This window comes from Amphiura filiformis, chromosome 14, assembly GCF_039555335.1.
Source record: "Amphiura filiformis chromosome 14, Afil_fr2py, whole genome shotgun sequence".
Classification (NCBI taxonomy): domain Eukaryota; kingdom Metazoa; phylum Echinodermata; class Ophiuroidea; order Amphilepidida; family Amphiuridae; genus Amphiura; species Amphiura filiformis.
The window spans coordinates 28607388-28627103 of NC_092641.1; the positions used below are offsets into that span (position 1 = coordinate 28607388).

The following is a 19716-nucleotide window of genomic DNA, read 5'->3' on the forward strand; positions in this document are numbered from 1 at the left end:
ATGAAATTTTGGAAAAACGCCCCAAAATTTAAAACAAACACGAACCTTCCAAAATAAATATATATTAGTACTCGGCGGCCCAGTCACTACCTGTCGCTGTGCTTCTCTTCTCCAGATATCTGTACTTCAAGGTCGCTCATATCCCATGCCTTAAGCTAACAAAATGTAAGTCTTTAATTGAAAGTAAAATATGATTGGTACAATATATGACAACAAAGACACATGTATACAACATAATCACACAATCACAATTTTAACTACTCTGTACTTTAATAACCAGCATTCTTCTTCTAGGTGATCATAGAGTTCTTGCAATATGTTCCGGAAGGCTGATGTATATATCCTTATTCACTTGTCTTGCGAAAATCAGCGAAGCCCATTGTACAGTTGCATTTATATAATCTACGTATAAAATCCTCACACAAAAAGTGCTGATTTCTCCAAACTCTTTCTGAACTCCTTGCGCTGACCAGACTCCAGCAATTCGACAGAAGAACTTTAATCATTTGATGAGGAAGAGCACATTCGTGTACTCAAAAATCTCATTCGTTTTGAAGCACGAAGACCAATGTTATTCTGCCATCAGCAAACTCAAGCTCTCACATTTTTATACTCCCCATCTAATAAAAGACCACTCTGTCACATTTACTTCCAGGGGACTTTTCAAAATGATGTCCATTTCACAATCTATTATCAGTGATTCCCCTAGTGGTGCAATGAACTGAGCATTGAGCAATATGGGGATCCCCTATGATATTAATAACTCTGACTGGGTCTAAAGTTCTTAATCAACTCAGCTGGTTGACACTTGCTGAAATAAGATACATCCATTTGGCAGAGTTCATGTTCAGGGTTTCAAATAACTTACTTCCTGATAATATTTGCCTGTTATTTGAGAAAAAGGAATATAATTATAATCTCAGGCGTAATCCAAATAATGTTGATATTCCTTTTCCTTGAAATAACTTTAAGAAACGCAGTCTTTCATACAGGGTGCTCATCTTTGGAACGATCTCTCAGTGGAAGTACAGTTGTGCGATAGATCTGCTGCGTTCAGGAGATTGCTTTACTGTAATTATGAACTGAACTTTGCCTACATTTTGCATTTAAATATTACTTGCTTTTAATGATTTGTATGTTTAATTTATATTTTATTACTTTGTCATTTGTAGTTTTTATACATGTACTTGTTTTGTATATTTTCAATTTACAGCTTAATATCCTTAACATCATGTAACATGTAAAATTTTTGTAGCAACACGGCCCCAGGGAAGACAAGCTCAAGGGCTGATCTGGGCTTTCCCGTGTATAAATAAAATTGAAATGATAATGAGAGATAAGGGAAAAGGGAAACCAAGAGTTTGTGTGTTATGGCATGTTTTAGGAAAAAACCCTTCGGATCAGAGAGAGGGTCATTTTCAAGATCATGATGATTATTTTCAAATGCCTTAATGGATCAGCCCCCTCTTATATGACTGATCTGCTCTCTCTGTATTGTCCAGCCAGATGTGGCCTCAGATCCGCCTCTGATACAACACGTCTTTCTGAGGTCAACAGCGTCAAATTGCTGAAAACTGCTACAAACAGGTCTTTTGTTCATTCAGCACCACATATTTGGAACAATCTGCCCACTACCATCAGGGAATCAAATACATTGTCTGGTTTCAAAAAGGGTCTAAAAACTTACTTATTTACTGCTCATGAATAGTTTGTTCCACAGTGGTCATAATTTTTATGTTCTTTGTTAATCTGTTAATGTTAATCTGGTTTCATCTTTTGCCATGTTATTTTTGTCATATGCGCTGCGCTCTTTATGTATGTAGCGCTATATAAATGCCTCAAATGTATGTAATGCATGTATGTAGAAGGGTATAGATAGTTTACCAAACAGGACCAACCACAAAACCTTGTGGCAAACTAAACCAAGAGATAACAAGATCTGAAAGTTCACATGCAATGTCAACTTGTGTTGATCAGCCAGATAGATACGATCTGAACAAATTTAGTGCAGATCCTTTAACACCGATTCTAATTAAGAGGCGATAAATTAGAATTTGATGATCAATTTTATCAAAGGCCGAGGATAGGTCCAATAATATATGAAAGACGGCTCTGTTTGAGTTAATTGAAGACATGGTGTCATTTGTAGCTTTAATCAAGGCTGATTCAGTGCTGTGTAAGGACCTGTAAGCATATTGATGAGGATCTGCAAGGTTGGTTCGGTAAGTCCTGAACATAGAGTCTTGTTCAGTGAGTCCAAGTCTAAATGCATAGACCTGTGTCAAGTCTTTGAATGTTGTGATTGCACTTGTACAAAAATGTACACAATTCACGTTTTTGTCCCTTAATTTACAGATATAGAACCAATCAGGCACATATCTTAGAAAAAGATTATGCCTTTATCGGCGTCTAGTGAATCTCCTTGAGGAAGCCAGGGTCAAGATCATGTTGGTGGTTGCATTGGGCTATTCCAGTTGAAGTCCACACACAGTCCACCTACGGAAGACATTGCTTTAATCTTCCACAAATGGGGTTACCTGAATGGGTAACTCCATTTGATATCCATACCCCCTGTGAGGCGATTACGGTCAGTTCTTTCATAAGGTTTCATAGGGGATGTATTGATTTCAATTGGAACAGCCCATTACATGTCATGAGTGTTCCAAGCTAGTGTGATTATGACTTGTACACCGACACTGACTTCTTATTAGCCACATAAAGAGACCCGTTTGCCATAGTAATACCATATGGACGTCGTAAATACGTCGCGATGCATCTCAGATATTTCCCGTTGTTGTCGTACTGATGTATATGACCAGACCCTTGGCGAACTTGGTTGTTCTTGCTCACTTTCATCACTGCAATGTAGACATCACCGTTTTCATCGCAGGCCATTCCATATGGCTCGCCCATCTCACCATCCACCGTGAAATCTTCTATCATGTACAAGATTATCCCATAAAAATTGAGCGCTACAACGGTCCTCTCCCAGTCATCGCTTACTATAACGTGGCGCTGGTTGTTTGTCGCGAGGTAGCACGGTCTGATGGGAACCGGTATCTTCTTTGGGATCCAGTTGTCACTGGGTGAGTGGGTAGTTACGAGTCGCCTGTGACGATCACCGACAATGACGTCATCTTGCGGCGTGACGACGACTCGAGTGGCTGAAACCTTCTCATCAGGAGCATCTTCAGACTCGGATAGAGTACTGAAGCTTTGAATATAGGTACCATTCGCGTGATATATCTTCACATGCTGTGACTGATCTGCTATGATCAAATGACCTTGACAAGTAACCGCGACGTCTTCAGGTAGTAACAGGTTAGTTTTAGGATCATTCATTCCATGTTGAGATCGAAGAGTAGACTGATAGACTCCATCTTCGTTGAAGAGATATATTCTCTTTCCACCAGTGGTTCTGGTATCGACAACGACGACGGTACCGTTCTTAAATACCGCGATGCTTTCAGCGAGCCGAAAATCACCGTCTTGGTCTCCTTCTTGACCAAACTGCTTGGCAAGTTGCCACTCTTTGGTATTGTGAACTAGAGATGGTTTGGGTTGTGCCCCGGGTGGTGGACCTGAAAAAATATAGAAAATTATCGGCTTCATTTGTTAGTTATTGATAGAGACAGTTCTATTTTCATGGGACCAATATATTTGGTCGTTTAACAATACCCATGTGTAAACTAAATTACAAAAAGTAGATTTTTACCTATTCCTGGTTAATTTTAAAGGCTATGCTCTTCTTTTTTATTTCCTTCTTCTTTGTCCTTATTTGTTTATCGTTCTCTTCACCCTCATCCTCACACTTATCTTCTTCTTTGCCTTAAGGTCCGTTCATACTACCACCGCATTCATCTTCACATCATCATCGTCATCGTCTCTTCTTCTATTCGTCATCCGTCTATCCATCTTAAGGTCCGTTCATGCTACGCCGCAATTGCGTTGGGATGCAGTGCGATGCCGCATCGCATTGTACTGAAAAATACTGCATTGCGATATCGCAATAAAGTTAAATACATATTAACTTGGAAATGCGACGAATTGCGTTGAGTTGCGGTAAAAAGTAATCGATATATCGGCAACGCACATGTAGTATGAATGGATCTTTAATATAAGAATAATACTGACCAGTAAACCCAATCCTGGTTGATACTTTCCGTTCTCTCCTCGCAACATCCAGATGACTTTGTCTATGTTGAATATTAGGTAAACCAGATGGTGACGCACTCGTCCCAATCTGTGTTGCTTCTTCATCGGCGAGCTACAAAATCAAATAATTTGTAACATTATAACAGTCCTACACGATAAATAACAAATATTGATGTTATTTTGTACCGAGCTGGCTTTGTATAAAACCCAAAATGTCATTTTAACAAGTCCTTCAACTTCAACTTACCACAACCATAATTGCCTTGTCAGCTCGTCTGATCAATGTCTTGTATTTCATCTGGTAGATGTCGTTAACTTTTTCGTGTATATCTGAAAAATACCCAAATTATTAATCTTTTATTTCATCATTGAAACTTTTCTAAAAAGTTTTTTTACCTTTGACCTGTGTACGTATTATATAGTACCAACAGGATATTCCAATGAATAATTGAAAAAAATTACGGCTGAACACTTCTGTTGGTGTGCTCTTATTTTATATGTGAGAGATGATTTTCATTGAAGAGAATTATTTTTACCATATTTACCGATTCCCTGTAAGCAATATTACATCAGCTTCAACTAACCTTTGAATGATGGTCTCTTTGACGGCGAACCATCCCAACATTTCTTTATCAATGCAATGATTTCAGACGGGGCTTTGACTGGTAGCTGTGACACATCAGGTCGTGAGCCACTTTGTACCAAGGTGCTTATGTCTGATGACCCCGTTCCTGCAAGCGTAGAATTAAAAGTGTACAGACAAAGATATCGATAATGACGTCACTCAAGAGCTTAAACTAAAACCAAAACTAAAACTCAATGTTTAAAATGACCGATTGATACAAACTCTTTTTCACTTATCGTACAGGTGCAAGTAAACGTTCATGATGTGAAATTTCCATAGAATATGATGGATGTCTTAATGCAAATTCTTTCAATGGTGCGATGCAGAGCTACAGTGTACGTCTAGTGCGAGGGAATATATTCAAAAATTGTTTTCACCTATCGCTATGACCGGGCGGTAATTAATCCTTTTACGTCACTACTTCTACAGCGAGTAATCACACAAGTTTATTATTATAAGTGTGTTATTAACGGACAACGAGCGTTGGTTAAGGTTGCCTTTGGTTATGGTTGTAAGCCAGTTGTCAAATGTAATAACTCCTTTATATCACTCATACATAAATTCTAGACAGTTCATTGGTTGATTACCATTTATTATTTTTACTATCACCCTCTCCGTGTGATAGTCTTTACCATCATAGTGCTCTGCCGTATTGCGCCTGCGCCAAGCCGTGCGCTGACTCTTGGACTCGCTGATTTAGTTATGGGGTGGACCCCAAAATGTGAAGTATATCACGGCAAAACATGGTGTTATGTTGATGAAAAAATGTATTTCCTACCTTAAATAGTATTTTAGTAATAGAATTTATGCATGAGTGATATAAAACAAATATTAACTATCTTAAATTCGTGTAATGGTCGAAATATAATCACTCGGTGAAAGATGTATTGTTCCATTCCACTCGCCGTTCCGGCTCGTGGAATGGAACAATCCATCTTTCAACTCGTGATTATATTTCGACCATCACACTCTGCATAGACAGTTAATATTTGTATACTATCAAATACATTGCGACACGGTACGTCTGACGTTGTTACATGATCTCATTTTGCTAGTACCACTCAAACACATGTAGGCCTATCAACCAAGGTACATCATTTATACTTGTCACATTTTTTTGCTGAATCCATATGTACCATCCTCGATTGCAAAGCCATTCATGAGTTTTTACAATGCCATTTTTCAATGTATGTCAACATACATAATGTCAACATAATGTCACATATCATAATAAAGTGCTATTAAAGCCACGATGACACTGTCTGTTTTTCAAAAACAGTTGCAACGCTTAAAGGGGCATTTCGTGATCCACAGCCTCATCCCCCCACTTTTCTCAAAAAAAAGTTGAGATTTTTATATCACTGGAAACCTCTGGCTACATAATGTTTATGTACAAAATATTTCTTGCAGATTAATTCGTTTTGCAAAGATATCGTGAAATTTGAATTTCGTTCTGGTGCACCAGAACGAAATTACAACGCATTGTCTATGGAGCAGTGTAATACACATAATCATGCATAACTCGCAAACGCAAAATCGGAATCAACTGAAATTTTGGGAATAGGCTTTTTCGTGGATATGTACTGAAAATGTCATAAAAAGAGGATGCTAGGATCACGAAATACTCCTTTAGGGATCTAAAATGAGCGTTTATTGCGTTTCGATAGTATTTTTTGTGGCACATGAGAGCACCTCAGACCTATCGAATTGTATTCTGAATACGAAGCATGTCTTTCTGATATCAAATAATTTTCAGTTTTTGAAAATCACAATATAATACAAATTTTATGACAAATTATAAAAATTTGATATTTTTCGAATTTTTGATATATAACAGTCCTCGAAGTAAATTATATAAATCTAATGATATATTCTTAAAGTGTATGTAGCAGGGAGGAAAAGCCGACGGTCAATTGAAAATTTTGACCTTTCATATTGAAGATATGGATTTTTTCCCAAAAAGACCTAATTTTTTTGGTGTTTTGGGAAAAAATTCATATCTTCAATACGAAAGGTCAAAATTTTCAATTGATCGTCGGCTTTTCAACCCACCTACATACACTTTAAGTATAAATCATCAGATTTATAAAGTTTACTTCAAGTACTGTTAAATATCAAAAATATCAATTTTTAATGATTTGCCATAAAATGTGTATTAAATTGCGAATTTCAAAAATTCAAAATTATTTGATATCAGAATGACATTCTTCGTATTCAGAATGCAATTCGATATGTCTGATGTGCTCTAATGTCCCACAATAAATACTGTCCAAACGTTCATACCCCAGCCCTTAAGCAATGATGGTTTTCCTATTAAGCAACATTGCATTGAACTTCTTCTTTGTGGGGATGTGTGGGGCGGGGTATAAACGTACTTGCATTCCATGGCTCATCTCCACTTAAAAGACCGTATATTGTCATTGCAAACCTTTACACAGTAAAAGAAGACAAAAAGACAGAAATGAGAAGATTATTGTGCTTTTAAAAGATGTGGTAACATTTAATTTAAATGACGATTTTAAAGTTGCATTAAACAAATTGAAGCAAACAATTACACTTACGAGTAAACATTCCATGGTTCGTCCAGTTTTTGGTTTCTGTTGCTCCAAACTTCAGGAGGAAGGTACGCAGCAGAATGTGTCACGTCTATGCTGTAGGTTTCTCCCGGTGGTAACTTTACTGCTTGAAGAAACACTTCAGAGATAGCGATCTGCAACAATAAGTACGTGATACCGTGGAGATCCTGGGTTGGAAAGAGCACAATCTGTAGATGGTTTGTATTTTTTTGGTGTTGCCAAAATAAACTATGTGAACCGTGGAGGCCCGGGATGGGAAAAAACATACATCTTTTAAAGATGAAGTCTGAACCTCAGCAATGCTAGATTTAGATGTTGCTGACTTGGAAGGACTATAAGGACGTTTAAGGACTATATGTCTGATCTAGCGCTATATCTGACCTGGCATAGAGGCATTAGAGAGATTGTGATTTCCAAACGTACGTATCGAACGTACGTGGAATCTATTCAAAACCACTCTCCTGTGACGGGACTTTGAATAGACTCCACGTACGTTCGATGCTACGTTTGGAAATCGCAATCTCTCTATTATGTCTGACCAAACGCTATATCTGACCTATAGCTTTATAGGTCTTATAGGCTGTGCAATAATTATGTGTACCTCGGGGTGGTGAATTAAATACCATACTCAAACTAACCTTTGCTACAAAGCCCGCCCCAACAAGGACATTCTCCAGTTTCAAGCAACTCGTTACTTCTATCCTTTGGTCCATACTATGCAGATAATTCATCCCGAGTGATATATCCTCAACCATTTTAACCTTCCTCGCCCAACAATCGCATTTCATCATCGTCTTCACGTTGAAATCTTTCAGATTACCAAACTCCATGTACTCCATAACGATGCTTAAAGGGTTGTCAAGGTCGCTAATGATCCCAAAAATGGCAACAAGATGCGGAAAAGAGAGTGACTTGATTGTGGCCGTACTTCCTTGTAGCATGTCTTTATCTAAACTGAAAAAGCAAAACAAGCAATTAAGAGAATCCAGCTGTAAGTTGTTATAATAGCCAATTATATAATTATCATGATTATGCTTTGTTCTCGACCGCTTAGTACTTCTCAAAACAATTCTTTATCCCTCCATAGGATGACCACTTTGCCAAATGTCAACTGTTGCTAAACTGATTATGCTTACATGATTCTGAGGTACTTCTTGATGATCACATAACCCCATTGTTTCCTCGTCGCCAGATAGACATTACCAAATGCTCCTCCCGATAGAAACTCTCCTATTTCAACGTCGTCAGGGTTGATAGATGTACGGTCCTCTTCCATAGTTTATGGCTTAGGCTATAATCTGTGTAAAATTTGACGTATTAGAAAATGCATTAATACAAGCTGATACCACTAACGTGTTTCACGCAAATTTGCACTGGAATAGGAATATTTCTCTATGACTGAAATTTCATAAGCCAGTTTTCGTGTAAAAATGCACAAAGCTGAACCGGATGAACAAAATCCTACCGTACATTTTATGCTAACACGGGTTACTGTGCTATTCGCATTAAATGTGCTATAATTTCCTCAATATCCGTATCAATATTGTAATGTTCTATTATAACATTGAACATTGGAGCACCTGTTTATCGAATGAATTTTTGTTTAAAATACCAGAAAATCAATCAATCTGACATCACTATTGTGTTTTATTGCATCTGAAACATAATTACAGAAGTCTACCAATCATGCTAATTACAAGCCGCGCAATGCATTTGCAAGAGCTTTGTTGTATCGCGAAAGCAGTATATATTAATATTATTGGTGTCATAATTAATCGATATTAATAATAATCAATAATCACATGTATATAAATACACCAGTCAATACTGTGGTTTATTAACCCTACGAGGGAGGGTGTACCCCCTAAGATTTTTATCTGTCATAAAAAAAACGCACATGTTTACGCCCAAACGACATAAGCTAATCGTTGACCCATCCTTTGCGCTCATCTTAGTGATACAATTTTCACCCCAGCACCTCAGTACCCGGGGGTAAGACGGGCCGTCAAAGCACGGTTGTTTGATGGGATCATTTATAAAATTTCTAACAAAACGTTATTATAATGTTCAATTCTATACCTGAATAATACCAACAGCTATCACACTAATAAACTGTTTTATTATACACATATATTTTGTAGCAATTTGTAACATAAATTTTCGTTTCTATTTCAAATTATTCACCTTTTCTGCTTTTTTGTAGTAATTTTAATTCTCAAAACTGTGCATTTCTGTGCAAATTGAGGGCGCTATTTCATATATTTCAAATTTAAATTATCCAAATAATATGAGTTCTACCTTACATTTCATAATAAAAAGTTTTTTGAAAATGCCTCTGTCATTTGTTAGTCTGTTTGCTGATGTTCCAATACCATTTTACAAGTGTCTACCCTTGGAAAGATGCATTCTAGATTTTAGATAAATAGCGCCATCATTGTTCAACTTTTCTTTAAAACGACTCAGTTTTACATGCCATCAAACAATGATGATGATGTTAATTTCACTCTTGTGAAATTATTCCACGAGTTACTGACTTTTTCGGTTCTACATGTGTCTCTTTTTCCACATTGCTGGTAATATCAAACAGTCATAATTGGCGGTCATTTCATATCATCCCCAAGTCAACGAGGTTCAGGAATGTCCTCTCATTGTTAATTGTTGGTTATACACAAAGAGCTTTTAATAGAAATAGAGTCGCAATAGATTATACAATGCTTTGTTCGTTTGATGCCGATTAGAAAGGGGTTCCGCCACTAAATTGGTCACTGATCCGGCATCATATTAACGCTCTACACAACAGGCGAGTATCAATAAGTGACCACAATACAGTCATGTGTAAAGTGGTACCATTGTTCCCACGTATCCCAAATGTGTGCTTGTGTGGGTCTGAAGTCTATAAAGGAGGCTTTAGCCGTCGATGCAATCATCTTTACCACCCACCTGACTTAAGGCGCTTCATTTAAATAAATTGAATGCTCTTGCTGATCGATTACACATTAGAATGTATGAAGGCTGCCATTTCCACATATCTATATTACACTATAATGGTAATCGCTATACGTATACATGTAAGCATAAGTATAGGCCTATAAAGGTTGTTTTTTAAAAATGTCCATTTAATTTTATTTTAAGAAGGAGATTGGTATAGAAATAGTGGCGTACCCAGCGAGGGGAGGGGGATGGGAAGGGGCAGATTCACCCCTGTGAGAAGTTTTGGGAGGGGAGGAGGGAGGAAGAGGGGAGGAGGGGATATGGAGAATGATAGATGGGTGGAGGAAGGGAGAAATGAAAAGATATAATAAAGACAAGTAGATAAATAGAAATATAAGGAAAATGATGGGAATGAGAGAGAGACGGTGAAGGGGAACAAGGAGAGCGAGGGAGTGATAAAGTGTAGGTCTGGGAAAGAATATAAGTACAGAGAAGGGAAAAGAAAGGAATGATGAATACATTTAATAATAATTATTAGGCCTATATAATAACTAAACACATAACAGCACTGGGCAGCCATTCGATGATGTCAATGACTTTATTCGTTACGTAATTAAAACGCCCAGTCAGACGTATTTCACACCTGCCAAACACAAGTCACCCAATTTCGAAAACTGGACGTTGAATGTACACTCTCATGAATATTGATTGGCAACATTTTCCAATATGTCAGCGCTCTAATCGGAAACAATAGAACAATAGACCCTGCAGAGCGTTGGTTATACATACTTAGACAAAATACAATGCTTTGTAATCCACCACTTGAATAGCATTTAGCCGAAGTTCACAAAGACTAGAGCTATTATAGGTAGAAGCTTATTAACCTCTTCAGCAATAGGATTATTTATTGGTTTAAAAGGTGTTTGACTGGGGCTATCATAATGAGATACATGTCGCACAAAATTGAGGTACCTATGAATACGACCTTCATGCACATTTTACATTGTAACTCAGAATACAGTTTGTTGACTTAACGGCTCACCCCATCCTTGCGGCACACGACCCCAACCGTCACACATAGGCATATATCTCAAACACACCATACTCCATATACATCGGGGAGGGGGAACTTCGATATTGGATTTTTGTGATGGATAAAAAATCTTAGCCCCTTCGTAGTTCTAGGGTTAAAGGTACGACCCCTTGCCAGAAAAAAGTAAGAAACATCATGCAGTTATTGTTGCCTACATGTATGCACACAACACAGGGGCACTCACAATAGGCAATTGACCTCTACTGGTAGCGCTGTGTTGTAGATATAGCAGATGAACTAGTTAGCGTCATATATCAAAAAGTATAAAAGCTATGATTTTAGTACTTGCTCTATGTTTCAATTACTTTATATTCTTTGCAAAAATCTGAATTTTCAACCCAGTACAAGCTTTAATTACGGGGGACCATGCATTTGTATGAGAAAGAAATCCTACCATCTATTCAAACTCCCGTGTTATTTCAATGCACATTTTGCTTCACCGGGTAGCCCTGGCTTGGTCGTATTTGGAAGATTGGTGTCACGAAACCGTAATAGGTACAAATTTAGTACTTTCTGTCAATCAAGTATGGTTTATTCTCTACATGTCAATCTTTAAATTATTAACATAGTCTTTATAATAACGGGGACCGCCTTGATGAGTAAATGACAGCAAACCAGTGAAAAATATCCCAAAACTCGGTCAGTGGAGTTCCGCCCGTACATGTCAATAGCGTCATTATGAACTGGATTAGTCGACCGTAGCGAACAATTCTATCGCTCATTGGATAAATATTATCACGTGGTAATAAATTTGCATTGGACAATAGATTACTCCGGGAGATTACTATAATGGTTTAGTACTGCATAAATCGGTTTAATCGTCACTAAGCGGCTTTATGGCGGGAAAGGTCACGGTGAATTTGCCGTGGACATAACTGCACTATGATATGCCTGTTGCCTCTTCCAGCAGTGTTTTCTAATGTTTGAGTACTGAGCATGCTGAGTGTATTCAGTGGTATATATATATATATCAGCATTTTACAATTTTGTTATATTTTCAATATTTAAAGCCGAAGATGACATCCCCTCTTGATAAAACAAACACAAAACACCAGCGTGACCCCTGTCTCCCTGTTTTCTCCTGGCCCCCAATGGGCCCAATATTACTCGATGGCTAAATTCGTTGTGCATATAATCGTGCCATAGCTGGCAGAATCATTTGGCTAGAACATGTGAAATAAAAAGGACAAAATTATGCCTTTAATATTAATGGCCAAGGCAATACATGAAAATATAACTTATAAAATTACCCCGGATAATACACATGTCACTTGTATGACCCACCCTAGGACCCCCGGGGGATGTGCGTCATGGTTGGGTCATTTACCAACCAATTAGTGACGCAGGGTACGGTCATTTACTCAATATGTGCGTCACAATATACCCCGAGGGGTGCGTCAGTGTCAGTCACTTTACCTAGGTGCGTCAATGGTTAGGCGCATCAGTGTCAGTCAAAATACCTAAGTGAGTCAAATTTGCGTCATGAGGACAGTCATAATCCTTAACATGTGCGTCACAATTTTGACCAGGGGCTCAGTCATTGTCGGCAAATGTCAGTCATTGTTTAGACGCACATGTGGGTCATGGTATAGTTAAATCCGACGCACCTATGTAAAGTGACTCACCACTCCCGGGGGTCATAGGGTGGGTCATACAAGTGACATGTGTATAACTACAAAATGAATCTCCCAAACTTACCTTTGCACGTTCAACAAGTAGGCAAAAACCTCCCTATTTATCATGTCCATTCAGTGCAAAATGTACATTGAACTAATAGTCTTGTATGATTACCAATGACTTCCCTTTCACCTGTACAACATCCGTTCTAGCGATACTTGACCACTTGAACTCCCCACCAGGTTTCTATGTGACTTTTAGTTCAAACTAAAAGTGACTAAATTCAGTGCATTTTTGCACGGAAAAGCAAAACAGTGTGCTATTACTGTCGTGCGCAGCAGTTTTCCATGTTGATTTTTGACCCGTGTAGCCTTTCATTTGCAGAGTATCAAGTTACAAAAAACCCCAAAAAACCCAACAACAATTACCAACAGTTTCAGAACCCAGTGAAGATGCATTCAACCTTGTCATTGTACTTACCATTGACCTTCCTTTAATTGTTTTTTCAACGCAAAACTGGAGTTGTATTACTTTGCTTGAAATATACAAGTATATGCCTATCAGTATATATGCATAAATAAATTGTTTTTTATTATTAGTTCAAACAAGCTTGGGCCACCAGGAGGTCTGTGTTACGGGAGGGGGGAGGGGCAGTTAGCAAAAATGATAACCATCCAAAACAGAGCGCTGACAGAAGTTTATTTTGACCGCATTCCAGCTCGAATTTCGCTCTAAAATCGGACCTAACCACCAAATTGCTTTATATTCCTCTCATTGAAAAGCTTTGAAAATCGCCCGAAACCAGAAATGTGAGGAATGGGCAATTTAGGGGTCTTTTAGGGCTGAAAGTTTAAACACCAGCCCTTTGCGCTCCATTTTGGCAAAATTCAGAGGTTTGTCGGAGCTGCGCGGTCCAAAAACAGGGGTAACGCTCCTGCCTGGTGATTTTTTAAGTGCCCCTCCCCCCCCCCCGGGCCTAACTTATTTTTGGACAAAAACCCCGACAAAAACACCACACGTTGGGGATCATTGCATGGCAACAATATTCCCCCTATATAATGAAAAGAAATGAAAGTCACAATTGGAATATATTTAGAGCAATACAGTTTCAGATGTATTGTCAGATCCTCGAATGGTTCACAGTCATGTTATTCAAATATAAAAGTATCCGCTGTGGCAGGGATCGATACAAAGGGATAGGCATCCTAGTATTACATAACAAACCGGAAGATGTAGTCTAAGTCTAGACAATAGGCGGATTAGCGGCCATTTTGTCTTCTACATGATTTTATTCACGTGTCCTTATACTTTAGTACACAAATATATAAGTTAACAGGTTTATAATTTTAAAATTATATTTTGTGTATACAATATATTCTGTAGTAAATCGATCAAATGACGGTGATTGTTCAGGTATTATATGCTTGATAGAATTAAATTGTCTGACCAGTTAGTATTCTCCTCCGCCGTCAGTGTGATTCCAGTCACTCCACGTACCGTGTTGCGAAGGTGGAGGAGACTAAAGCTGTATTGACGAACACGCATGCGTTAAAAATGATGTAGCCTTAGTCGAACAATAGCGTGACGTAGTTCCCGGCATTGTTCCTATGCACTTTCACCCTCCTGGCTGTGGTGTATCTCAATGCGTCATATTAGTCCTTTATTATTCATACGCTATGTACGAGTAAATGATATAGCTATGAGTGGTCTTAACAGTACAATTACGGAGAATTTTTGGCCTCATAACTGCTAAATTATTGGTCTAAAGTGTATAAATGTATACATATTTAGAATGGCAAAGACTTGATGAATTCATTGAACACATTTTTGAACATTTTTTTTTTTGGGCTACATAACCAAAAAATTCTTGGCTCAAACATTTTTTCCATTTTTAAAAACTAACTAGATAAAAATATCTATAACCCGTTTTTTAAAAAAAAAAAAAATGATCAACTTCAAAAAATATTTGAAATGTGGGCGAAAATCAAGGTTTTTTAATGACTTTTGGGCAAAATTGAGCATTTTTTGGTGCAAATTTCTTTAAAGTTGGTCAAATTCCAAAAAATAAAAAATTGCTCAGAGATATTTGTATCTAGTTTAAAAAAAAGAGATAAAAAAAAATGACTCAAGAATTTTTTTGTTCCCTTGTCCGAAAGTAATTTTCTTTTCTTTTCTCCAAAAATGGGCATTTTGCCCAAATTTGACCTCACAGATGAATTCATCAAGTCTTTAACCATTCTAAATATGTATACTTTTATATACAGGGTGTCCCCAAAAAAAGAGGCCCCACATTGCGCCCTCTTTTTCTCCTATTTCTGAAAAGTTTATCAAATATATTTTGGTATGTAAAGAAACTTTGAGTTGTTAGCTTGAATAAACCAAAACAATTATATCAATCAGCTCACAACTTTTGAAGTTTTGCTCTTTTAAAGAAATGAACCTGTTTTTCACTCTGTCCACGGAGAAGGTTTGGCTACTTCAAAGATTGAAAAGGAGTATACATACCATGCATGAATATCAAACATTCCTCAATGATAACTTTATAAAATAATTTTATTTATGGAATGGGCTTTACCGGTGGGTTTATGGGCAATGGATTTTGTTAATAGTGTCATTAATTTGTGGATAAAATGGATGCCGAATGATTTGCTTGCAATTACTTAGTTTTTCTTGGTTATTTAGGCCTTTTTGTTTTATTATGTTTCTACTTTCTTACTTTGTTGTTTCTTGATTTCTTTTTTTATTTACAACATAAGTCATTTATATTTTTAGGATAAAAGGTAGCCCTAAAAGGCTGTTTGGTTTGTCTTTGGTTCTTCTAAAGTGAGTTTAATGTGATGCTCTGCCCTCCATTGCGTACCATCCTTGTGCGCCGGATACTTACACATGCATTCAGTAATACGTTTGCGAAGATCTTGGATATTGCCACAAAGGGAAAAAATCAAGTGGTGTGAGGTTTGGTGATCGTGCAGGCCACTCACAGCATGAGCCATCCCAACCACTCTGTTTGCTATCCGTGGACAGGGTGAAAAACAGGTATTTTTATTGAAAAGGGCATATCTTCAAATGTTGTGAGCCGATTGAAATAATTGTTTCGGTTTATAAAAGCTAACGATTAAAGGTTTCTTTACAGACCAAAATATATTTAATATACTCTTCAAAAATAGGAGAAAAATAGGGCGCAATGAGGGGCCTCTTTTTTTTGGGACACCCTGTACTTTAGACCAACAATTTAGCAGTTACTTTTTCTACAAAAGTTTCCGTAATTCCAAGGTTATGACCACCCTTGCTGATGTTCTCCACCTTTTATTCACACCATGACGTTGCCTCAAAAATTGAATGAGTTGGGAAGTGAATGCTAGCAAAACAAATAATAGGCCTATACAAATAATAATACTGGGAACTCCATATGCCTTATGCATCTCAATCTCACCAACCAACAAGATCGACGATGATTGTAAATGGCGACTTTTCTGAAAATACCGCACTTTGTAAGGGAAATCATGCGCATATTTTGGGGGGCTTTGGGGGAACCAGCCCCCCGGGGTAAAAGCAGGGGTCGGCAAAAACGGAGGGTCGGCGGAAGAAGAAGGGGCGGCAAAACGAATGAGTAAAGAAAAAAGGGCGGAAAAAATTTGAAAAGTATAAAAAATTTGGAAAAATTGTACTATACATCAAAATGTGTTGCTTTTAGGGCGCTAGCGCTTTAAGATAATCCTTTTTTTTTTTTTTTTGCACTTCACTTTTTCAAACCATCAAAAAAAAAAAAATTGGGTCAACCTTTTCGGGCTGTTGAGGAAGGCGGCAAAATTGAATTTTCTTCAGCCCCCCCCGAGGTAGGAGCTGCCACAGTACGGTATTTCATTAATGGGATAATACCTGCAAACTCTATCTATATGGAACGTATTTCTAATCAGAAAGACGGCAATGGCATAACAGTTAAAGCATTCAACTCATGCAGCACAAAGACCCATCAGGAGCCAATGTACTGTGTCCTTAGGCAGTCACTTTATCTCACTTGTCCCACTCCAAACAGGTGTAAAATAGGGCCCTTTATTGGTGGCAGCCAAATAATTAGATATATCCTAGTAGTAGTGAATATATGTAAAGCGCTTTGATATTTGTTTAATATTGATCTAAGCTGCACATATACAGCTACACACAAAAAATTATGTCTTAAAGCCTATGGCAGTTTCCCAAAAGAATGCGGTTTTTTATTAAGATGTCATTTTTGAGTGTTCAAAAGTACACATTTGAAGTACAAATATCAATTTTTTATACCTAAACAATGAGAGTATCAAATAAAGTAAGATTTGACGGCAAAAAAAAAATAACAAAAACATAGCCACATTACGTGTCAAACTGGACAACTTGTAACCAAATTGTATATTATGGAATTAGAATTCACAAAAGAAAAAACACACAACACAAAAGTACTTTTTAAATGAGCTTTTTAATATTTTTTGCACAAACTCTTTTTTTTCTCATTGAATAATAAGTATCATTAAATCACCATTCATAAGAAAGCTGCATTATTTCAGAACCATTGTATTTGTAAATATTTACTTCAATTACAACTTGATCACTATACTCTCATAATATACAACTTGCAGCATGTACAATAGAGCAAAATTTACATACGTTTATAAAAGGATAAAAGTGCACATGCAAAAAGGCTCATTAATTTAATAACCCCCATGGGCACTACTGCCTTTCTTACAATACCTCTGATTGGTAAATTTCACGATATAATCAGTTGAATAACCAATCACAATTGAGCTTTTAGATTTCTTAACATAATCCCTTCAGTCATACGACTATTCTTATCATGTGACCATACAGCACGAATGAGCCGTAAATTCCCTAAAGTGTATTCTGAGTTACAGTGTAAAATGTGTATGAAGAACGTATTCATCAGTAACTTAAGCTGGCGCGACATCTTTCTCATTTTGATAGTCAAACACCAATCAATAATCCTATTGTTGAAGTGGATAATAAGCTTCTACCTTAAATGGCTATAGAATTTTTAAAACTGCTGGTCCTTGTTTGTTTTGGCTAAATCCTGTTCAAGTGGTGGGTTACCAGGCAAAGCATTTTGTATAGGTATGTATAACCAACAATTAACAATGAGAGAACTTTCTTAAACCTCGTTGACTTGGGGATGATTTGAAATGACCGCTAATTATGACTGTTTTGATATTTATTGCCAGCAATGTGGAAAAAGAGACACATGTAGAAACGAAAGAAGCTACCATTGTGTTGAAGGAGCAAAGTTTAACAAACCATAACCCCGCTTCTGGATATCGTTTGAAGTCAAATGATATACCATTTTAAAGCTTATGATGTATATTTTAAACACGAAATAAAACAAAATTGACCGGGGGAGGAATTTACGGCTCATTCGCCCGCCGTGTACAGTCACATATACTGATTGGCTCAATACATGACATAGACCACTTTGTAACCAATCAAAATAGCTCTTAGAGGCTAATTTGGCCAGCAGTAGTGCCCATTGTTTGGCTTACCACACATACTTTTATGAACATGCATGTAAATTTGCATACCCAAGTTGTAAAAAACACTGACTTCAAATTTTATGTCACTTGTAAGAAGTCCAAATAAACAATAAGTCTTGGGGATCAATGCCAGCACTGCATGGGGGAAAGAACCCCCTTCCCAAACTTTGGATTTGCCGCCCCAGTCAAAACAAACAAATTACAATTTTAGATAAAATTGCCACATAATTGGCAAACTTACAGACCCCCCCATAAAAACAACTTTGGATGCCCCACTTACAGGAAAACCAATCTGGCTGCCACTAAAAGTGGAATTTTTCGTGCAACATTTATTTTGCACTTTTCGCGTTCCACGAAAATGACAACACGCTAATATATTCCTTTTGTGTACAAGTCAATGTAAGAAAACTAAGAATCGCGAATTTAAAAACAAGGGAAACAGTTAAAAATTGGCAAAGTGCAAAAAATTATTTGTGCTTTTACAGTATTCCAAAGTTTTCTTCTTGTCTATGTATCCACTGCAACTATATGCAGATTGACCTGAAGTGGGGAAAGATGGCTATCATGCCACCCTGACCCTATGCTCAAAAACTACATAATTATATTTATCAAAACTTGTCATAATTACTGGCCTTTTTATGATGGCTTCCCATTATTCTTATGCATCTTTGTACTGAAATTGACAAATTCGAGTATAAAACAATTTTCTGAAACAGAAAGATATTGCAAGCGGGCAACCATTGCCTGATCCCCAATATTTGAGTAAATGTTCCATAAAAAATAGGCACAAAGCCATGCTATGACTGCCCTAATTTTTAATGTCACCCCCAAATCATTAACCTTACCATGGCATATTGTGCTATTCCTTATGAAAGACATGACCTTAATCTTCCACACAGGGGGTGTAGAATCCAAATGACGCCACCCATTCTGGTAGCCTCATTTGGAATTCACACTCCCTGTGTAGATAATTAAGGTCATGTCTTCCATATGGGGTGTATGCCTTTCAACTGGAACAGCCCGCTGGTCCCAGATATGAATTTTAAAACATAATGAGATTTTGATGGAGCTCAAATCCTATTTTTAAGAACTCCTCAGTTACAGATATATCAGTACAGTTTGGTTATGACGAAACAACAAATAACGGTTTTCTTCAATAAAAATCCCACTTTGAAAATTTGTGCACGGAAAAGCAGAAATGTT

At 37.3% G+C, this 19716-nt stretch overlaps 1 protein-coding gene across 1 annotated transcript; it reads right to left on the bottom strand.

Moving 5' to 3' along the window:
* Window positions 1-251: 251 nt before the first annotated feature.
* Window positions 252-13367, bottom strand: LOC140169901 (uncharacterized). The gene is made up of 9 exons (XM_072193221.1): window positions 13079-13367; window positions 8493-8654; window positions 7995-8310; window positions 7342-7490; window positions 7156-7208; window positions 4740-4886; window positions 4403-4485; window positions 4135-4267; window positions 252-3581 (listed from the first exon to the last, which is right to left on the bottom strand). Exons 2-9 carry the CDS (start codon window positions 8630-8632, stop codon window positions 2677-2679), a joined length of 1926 nt encoding a protein of 641 aa, XP_072049322.1. The 5' UTR covers window positions 8633-8654; window positions 13079-13367; the 3' UTR covers window positions 252-2676.
* Between the last annotated feature and the right edge of the window lie 6349 nt (window positions 13368-19716).